Source organism: Colobus angolensis, unplaced genomic scaffold (assembly GCF_000951035.1).
Source record: "Colobus angolensis palliatus isolate OR3802 unplaced genomic scaffold, Cang.pa_1.0 Scaffold114, whole genome shotgun sequence".
Classification (NCBI taxonomy): domain Eukaryota; kingdom Metazoa; phylum Chordata; class Mammalia; order Primates; family Cercopithecidae; genus Colobus; species Colobus angolensis.
Window position 1 is genome coordinate 2895042 of NW_012112475.1, and position 8838 is coordinate 2903879.

General features: G+C 43.6%; 1 protein-coding gene across 1 annotated transcript in view; it reads right to left on the bottom strand.

Moving 5' to 3' along the window:
• The window catches only part of TTLL9 (tubulin tyrosine ligase-like family member 9), a 69135-nt gene that overhangs the window by 55493 nt on the left and 4804 nt on the right, over nucleotides 1-8838 (bottom strand). The window contains exon 2 of the mRNA XM_011960068.1: nucleotides 2245-2288. Within this exon, the coding sequence (XP_011815458.1) occupies nucleotides 2245-2288 (44 nt within the window). The remainder of the gene's footprint in view (nucleotides 1-2244; nucleotides 2289-8838) is intronic.

The following is an 8838-nucleotide window of genomic DNA, read 5'->3' on the forward strand; positions in this document are numbered from 1 at the left end:
TGCCACTGCACTCCAACCTGGGCAACAGAGCAAGAGTTCGGAGAAAAAAAAAATAGCCAAGTGCACTGGCATGAGCCTGTAGTCCCAGCTACTCAGAAGGCTGAGATGGGAGGATTGCATGAGCCTGGGAGATCAAGGCTGCAGTGAGCCATGATTGCACCACTGCACTCCAGCCTGGGCAACAGAGTGAGACTCCATCTCAAAAAAAGAAAAAAAAAGGCAATCATGAAGACGCTGGCTCTGACATTACTGAATCACTGTACCAGCACTCCAGGCTCTTTGTAATGTGAAGAAAATAAATACAATTTGTTTAAGCTACTATTATGAGTTTTCTTTTACTGGTAGTGGAACACATATCTACATGTGCCCTAATAAGGCACATAAATAAAAAATGTTTTATGGTAAATACATGTGTGTGTTTGCGTGTGTGTGTGGTGTGCCTTTATAAAATAAGTAGATGGGGCCTTGATATGGTTTGGATGTTTGTCCCCTCCACAAGTCTCAAGCTAAAATGTGATTCTCAGTGTTGAAGGTGGGGCCTGGTGGGAGGTGATTGGATCCTGAAAACGTATCCCTCATGAATGGTTTGGCAACATCCCCTTGGTGATAAGTGAGTTTTCACTCAGTTCATGGGAGATCTGGTTGTTTAAAAGAGCCTGGGATCTTTCCCTTGTTTCCACTCTTGCCATGTGACATGCCTGCTCGCCCTTTGCCTTCCACCATGATTGTAAGCTCCCTGAGGCCTCGCCAGAAGCTGAGCAGATGCTGGTGCCATGCTTGTACAGCCTGTAGAAACATGAGCCAATTATACCTCTTTTCTTTATAAATTACTCAGTCTCAATTAGCCACGCATGGTGGCGGGCACCTGGAATTCCAGCTACTCGGGAGGCTGAGGCAGGAGAATCACTTGAACCTGGGAGGCGGAGGTTGCAGAGAGCCAAGATCAGGCCATTGCACTCCAGCCTGGGCAACAAGAGCGAAACTCTGTCTCAACATAAATAAATAAATAAATAAAAAGTCTCAGCTATTCCTTTATAGCAATGTAAAAACAGCCTAACACAAGCCTGTTAAGTGATCTTTGTTTTGTTGGGATGGGGGTCGGGTGGGCATGTATGTTTAGGGCCAGGATCCGGAACATTGCTGAGTTGCCCTGCATAAGAGAGTGAGAGATTTGAAGTTGGTGGGATAGTCAGTATGGAGAGAAAGAAGACAAAGAAGATGGGCGCTGCATGAGAGAAGCATCCCAAATCACACATGCCCTCCTCAGTGGTGGTATAGCCAGGAGGGACTTTAGAAAGAACAGAAATATCTGGCTGGGCACGGTGGCTCACGCCTGTAATCCCAGCACTTTGGGAGGCCGAGGCAGGTGGATCACCTGAAGTTGGGAGTTCAAGACCAGCCTGACCAACATGGAGAAATCCTGTCTCTACTAAAAATACAAAATTAGCCGGGCATGGTGGCACATGCCTGTAATCCCAGCTACTCGGAAGGCTGAGGCAGGAGAATCACTTGAATCCAGGAGGCAGAGTTTGCCGTGAGCTGAGATCATGCCATTGCCTTCCAGTCTGGGTAACAAGAGTGAAACTCAAAAGATAAGAAAAGAACAGAAAAGAAAAGGAGAGAAAGAGAGAGAGAGAGAAATATCTAATGAGCCAGAGAATAGATTATCAAAACATTTGCTATGTAAACTACCTCTTCTAACTCCCCACAAAAATCTTCAATAAAGTCTACATTGCTCACTCCTGCTTTGTGCAAGTGGATTCTCTTTAGGAGATCCAAAGGGGTGCTGGGTTTGGCATCCAGGTTGACGATGCAGAGTGAAGCAGAAGATCAGAGGACAGCTACCATGCAAGTCATCAAGTCATCACAGGGTTGTTGAAGGAGGCAGGAGAGACCAAAGTTAGATAGTGGGCCCTGGAGTCCAACAAGCTCTGCCCCTAACTGATCATGTGATCTTGAGCAAGTCATTTAGCCTTTTTGAGCTTGTTTCTCCATCTGTAAAATGGGCACAATAGTAGTATCTACTTCAAATGGTTGGGGTCAGGATTCAGTGAGCCAATACAGGTAAAGTGACAGACCCAGAGCCTGGCACATGGTAAGTGCTCAATAATGGTTTAGCTTTACTACTTCTACTATCATTTTCATTATAATTGTTGAAGTAGAAAAGTGAGAGACGGATTGAAAAGGGGAGGGAGGGAGGGAGGTTGGTTGTCTGTGATTGTTGGATTGGATGGGACCACTCACCGCTCCTTTCCCTTTGACAATCCATGGCCCTTGTAATTTTGGTTCTGCAATGAGGAAAGGAAAAGGCTGTAACTGGTTTTGTATATCTGCCCTGCTTTCCCAGGTTAACTTACTGCACATATTAAAATGCCGAAACCATCAGACTCAATAATGCCTAGGTTCTGAGACATGATGGTCCAGTCTGATCAAGTTCCCACTGGCCACCATGTCCCCAGCAAATGGACCAGAATTTATCTGCTATGAATGAACTCCCAAGTATCCAAGTTACCACCTTACTGCAGGTTTGCTCCACAGATATGACCAGTATAGCAAATGCCTGATTTTCAGTATTCCAAAGGTCAGCCCTGAACCCCAGTTTTGAAAGCTCAGCTCAATACACTCTGTGAGAAAGATCTGAACTTTTTTTTTTTTTCCTTGTTTTTTTTGAGATGGAGTCTCGCTCTGTCACCCAGGCTGGAGTGCAGTGGCGCAATCTCAGCTCACTGCAACTTCCACCTCCCGGGTTCAAGTGATTCTCAGCCTCCCTAGTAGCTGGAGTTAAAGGCGCCCACGACCACACCCAGCCAATTTTTGTATTTTTAGTAGAGATAGAGTTTCGCCATGTTGGCCAGGCTTGTCTGGAACTCCTGACCTCAGGTGATCTGCCCGCCTCGGCCTCCCAAAGTCTGGAATTACAGGTATGAGCCACCGGCACCCAGCCGATCTGGACTTTCTACTCTTAACTTGGAATGTTTGATTAAATGGATCCCAGAAGGGGCTAGGTCAAAGACTCAGAGCAATGTCAATTCCTTTCACCCCAAATGGACCTTTCAAATCCTCAGTGGGTGGTGGGTATTATTTCACTTCAACCATGTCCAAAACAGCTTGGCCCTCTGTCCTGGGAAGACCGATTCCTAAGGCACGTATGAAGAGAGCAATCGAAATTGGTCCTGTGCAGGATGACATTTGCAGCTGGGACAGACCTGCCATCTGCATTCATTTTCTATTGCTGGGTAACAAATTATCACAAAATCAGTGGCTTAAAATGATGGGAATCCATTATCTCAGTTTCCATGGGTCAGGAGCGTGGGCATGGCTTAGCTGCATCATCAGCTCAGCTCTACAAGGCCACAGTCAAGGTGATGGCTGGGGTTATGGCTCTCATCTGGGGCTTGGGGTCCCCTTCCAAGCTTATTCAGGTTGTTGGCAGAATTCAGTTGCCAAGGGTTGTAGGACGGAGGTCCCTGTTTACTTGCTAGCTGTCTGCTGGGGACTGCTCTCAGCTCCTAGAGGCTGCCTGCAGCTCCCTGCAGTGTGGCCCCCATAGGCACTTCACAACATGCACGTTTGTTTTCCTCCAGGCCACGTGGAGCACGTCCCTCTGACTTCCAATCCTCCCCTCTCCAAGTCACCTATGATGGAGTCTCAAGTAATGGAAGGTAATCACCATAGTAACCATACCATTAAATTCACAGACTCCTCCATGCTCAAGGAGAGATAATTGTACAAGGCATGTACGCCAGGGGGTGGGAATCTTGGGGCCCACCTTAGAATTCTGCTCAGCACACCAGCCTACCCCTCAAAGAGCGGCGGAGAGGAGTGGAGGATATTGCTTTACAAAACTGGCAGAAGCAAGCCCCACTGAAACACAGTGAAATCTTATTTCATTCTTCCATTCAAGCCCTTCCAACTCCCCCAACACTAGTCAAGCTGTCCTCGTCTTTTTGTACTTTATCTTTAATCCTCTCTCATGCTTTCAATTCCATTTTCCATATGTTTATCCAGTTGCTCCAGAGCCTTTGGTTAAAAAAATTTTCCTCTCCTCATTGAATTGCATTGGCACGTCTGTCACAATTCAATTGACCATGTGTATGTGGATCTATCTCGAGACTATGTTTTGTTCTATTTACTTGTCTATCCTTATGTCACTATCACATTGGCTTAATTACTGCTGTAGCTTTCTAGTAAATCCTGAAGTCAGGTAGAGTAAATTCTGATTTCAGGATTGTCTTTGCAATTAGGGGTCCTTTGTATTTCAACATAAATTTCAGAATTGGCTTGCCAATTTCTACGAAGAAACATGTTGAGATTTTGACTGGGATTGCACTGAATCTACAGATATTTTCAGGAAGTGACATTATAAGGTACTGAGCCTACCAATCCATGAGTAATATGGTCTCTCCATTAATTTAAATTTAAAAAAATTTTTTCTACACTACTCTCTAGTTTTCAGTATAGCAGCCTTGTACATTTTTAATTAAATTTATTCATAGGTTTTTGATTTTATGATGCTATTGGATACAGTATTTTCAAATTTCGTTTTCTACTTAATGATAGTAAATTGTAATAAGCAGAAAAAGGCCATCTCCAAAGATGTCCGTGTCCTAATCCCTAGAACCTATCAATGTGTTACATTATATGGCAAGGGGAATTTAAAATTGCAGATGGAATTAAGATTGCTAATCAAAGAACCTTAAAATAGAAAGATTATTTTGTATTTTCTGTGTAGGCCCAATGTAAGGATCCTTAAACATGGAAGAAGGCAGAGTCAATGTCAGAGTGGCAGAGTCACGCACTGTGAGAAGAACTGCCTTTGAACATGAAAGGGGACCATGAGACAGTCTCCAGAAACTAGAAAAGGCAAAAAACAGGGCTTCTCTCCTACAGCCTCCAGATATGAAGGCAGCCCTACTAACACCTTGATTTTAGCCCAGCGAGAACCCTTTCAGACTTCTGATCTCATTAACTGTAAGATAGGGACCAGGCGCAGTGGCTCACGCCTGTCATCCCAGCACTTTGGGAGGCCGAGGCAGGCAGATCATTTGAGGTCAGGAGTTCAAGACTAGCCTGGCCAACATGATGAAACCCCACCTCTACTAAAAATTACAAAAATTAGCCAGGATGATGGTGCACACCTATAATCTCAGCTAATCAGGAGGCTGAGGCAGGAGAACCCAGGAGGCAGAGGTTGCAGTGAGCCGAGATTGTGCCACTGCACTTCAGCCTGGGTGACAGAGTGAGACGCCATCTCAAATAAATAAATAAATAACCATAAGATAATAAGTCAGTGTTTTTAAAAGCCATTGAATTTGTGACAATTTGCCACAAATTGGAAACCAATACATATATAGAAGTATAACTGATTTTGTACATTGACCTTGTATTTGATGCCCTTGCTGAATTATTAGTTCTGGTAGTTTGTAAATCCTTTGAGTTTTCTCTGGATACAATGATGTCATCTGTGAATAAAGGCAGACTTACTTCTTTCTTTTCAATATTTATGCTTTTTATTTAGTTTTCTTGCTTTATTGCACTGGTGAAAACTCTAGTATGTACAACGTTGACTAAAAGTGGTAACAGCTGACATCCTTATCTTGCTCCTGATCATAAGAGGAATGCATTCTCTATTTCAGCTTTTAAGAATGATACTGGCTGTAGATTCCTATAGTTTCCTGTACCAAATTGAGTAAATTTCCTACTATTCCCTGGTTTTCTGAGGGTTTATCATGAACAGGCTTTTTTTTTTTAACTTATTTAAAACATCTTTTCTTATACAATTATGCAATTATATAATTCATTTAAAACATCTTTTATTATGTAATTATTATGTAATTCGACCATTATAGGAGTCAAAGATGTTTGACTCCGAGATGTTTAGCATTTACATCTGCCTGAGCCCCCAAGAACAGTAAACTTTATGGTAACATCTTATTTAGCATTTCTCAGACTAGCCTGAGGACTCATCTAAGGTTAAGAATTCTTGCTGGACGCAGTGGCTCATGCCTGTAATCCCAGCACTTTGAGAGGCTGAGGCAGGCGGATTACGAGGTCAGGAGTTTGAGGCCAGCCTGGCCAACATGGTGAAACCCTGTCTCTACTAAAAATACAAAAATTAGCCAGGGTGGTAGCGAGTACCTGTAATCCCAGCTACTCAGGAGGCTGAGGTAGAAGAATCGCTTGAACCCGGGAGGCAGAGCTTGTAGTAAGCAGAGATGGTGCCATTGTACTCCAGCCTGGGCGACGGCAAGACTCCGTCACAAAAAAAAAAAAAAAAAAAGATTTCTCAGGAGAAAGGTTTTTTCCCTTACACTGAAGCTGCCTAGCTTCCTAGCTGTCTCCCACTGCTGAAGGGTAAATTGGTTCTAATTACACCTTTACTAAGGGTGGGGGTCTCTGAACGGTCCAGCTTTATGGTGAGGTCTCAGTTCCAACTCCTTGCCCAGTGGGCCCCATGACACTTCAACTCCTGTTTGTGAGACAATCAATGACTTCCCCAAGGAAAATGATGAATGAAGAATCAGTTAGTGACGATTCTGTCTTTTATTCTTCTTCTTTGTGTGTGTGTGTGTGTGTGTGTGTGTGTGTGTGTGTGTGTGTGTGTGTTAGGGTGGTGGTCCCTTGGGGATTTTTCTTCTACCAATCCTTGCCCCTCCACATATGCAGGTCAGTTATACAGTTCAAAGGACGTCTGTTATATTTTGGCCAATAGTTTTAAGTGTGTTGTGTTAATAAGCTTTTCAAGAAATCTCATCTGTCATATTGCCTGAGATAGAAGTCCTATGACTATCTTGACCCAAAAAACAGCCCAGGGATATAAACTTTCCCCAAACCACTAAAATAATGCATTTAGAAAAGATAAAGCTACAAGACTTTTTTTAAAAAATGATCTTATTGAGAAAATGATTCAAAAGTGGCTTGGTTACTTGTATGGGCTACAAACAGAGAACTTTTATTTCTCGTTGGTGCCATTCATGGAGGGTAGCATGAATGGCACCAGTTGGTGTTGAGTCAAAAAGAGCATAGGATAATGACATTGCCAGCTGCCTTCATTCCTGGCTCTATTCCTGGAGTCCTGCTCTGAGCTCCCTGGTACTACCCACCAGGTGGAGACAGCCATGCTGAAACCAGTTTGCCACACCAGCCTACCCACTGTGATTAGACTTTGATCACCTAACCAGAGATCAGCTTCATTGCTTAGCCGGTTCCACTAACCCCAGCTTCATTGCTGCCTGATCCAATTCCTCATTTCCCCTTAGCCCTCTGAAGAGTTCCCAACATGCCTTGGAGCTGAGGTCTTGGCGACCATCACCTTGAGGAGATGAGGTCAACGGCTGGAACACATGGTATTCTGACTTCTGGCCTTCTCTGGGCATATTTTTGTGAGAGTACACAAAGTATATCCCGGCATGTTCTCTTAAGGCTGACATGAACGATCCTGTTCAAATAAATTCATACTCCTATTTCCCCCGGGTCATTTGAAAGAAACCATGAAGTCCTAAGTCAATATATAGGAGACCTTTGTTTCCCTTTCCAACAACAAAAACAAATTCATCGTTTCACAAAGAAGCAGTCCACTATTTTTTTCCTTCATCCAACATGGTCTGCTACACTCATGTCTATAAACTGTATTCACAGTGTAGACTGCTAAGAGTTTGTGCGTTCTTCAGCAACCTGCAGTTTGTCCTTCCTTTCAAAGGAATCAGTCGGGTTCATGCGAAGGGACTATTTCAGTAGATGTTTGTTTTCTTTTTTCCTAATAATATTTTTATAAAATGATATGCAGGAAGCTGAGGAAGGAGGATCACTGAAGCCCAAGAGGTTGAAGCTTCAGTGAGCCGCGTTCATGCCACTGCACTCCAGCCTGGGCAACAGAATGAGACCCTGTCTCCAAAAAAAAAAAGGTTATATGTGTCCCAATCTGTGTGTTTAAAGAGTATTAATTTTTAAAATTTGAGAGTTTGGTCATGATTAGCATAGTAGTTGAGGTAGAGGAAAAAATAAATTCAAGACATATTCAGAAAGTTAAAGGAAGGAAGCTTTTATTGGATGTGGGATGTCAGGAAGATGGAGGAGCCAACAGTCCCAGTTTTTTAGCTGAGTATCTAGGTAGGTCACTCAACAGTCATTCAATATGTATCAACTGTAGTCAGCTCTGTGCTGAGGACCGGGAATACAGAGAAGAACAAGTCAGATTAGATACCAGAGCAGCAGGGAAGACAGATGTTAAACAAATAGTCACATGAGTAATGAACTGTAGTAAAAAGGCGAAGTTCAAGGCAGTCTGAAAGCAGATAAACTCACTTTTTGTTGGGAGAGGGAATTAAAGAAGAGGCTGACCAGGTGCAGTGATTCATGCCTGTAATCCCAGCACTTTGAGAGGCCAAGGCGGGAGATGGTTTGAGGCCGAGTTCCAGACAAGCCTGGGCAACATAGCAACATAACGTAAAGACTCCTGTCTCTACACAAACTTAAAAAGAATTAGCTGAGCATGGTGGCACACACTGGTAATCCCTACTTGGGAAGCAGAGGCAGGAGAATCGCTTGAGCTCAGGAAGTCGACTGAGCCAAGATCACACCACTGCACTCCCTCCTGAACAACAAAGTGAGACCTTGTCTCAAAAAAAAAAAAAAAAAAGGAAAGAAAGAAGAGAAATGAAGGTTCCACTCATGAATGAGAGCTGGGATTAAGAAGTAGGATGGAGGCTGGGCGCAGTGGCTCACGCCTGTAATCCCAGCACTTTGGGAGGCAGGTTAAGAGATCGAGACCATCCTGGCCAACATGGTGAAACCCCGTCTCTACTAAAAATACAGAAATTAGCTGGGCGTCGTGGCATG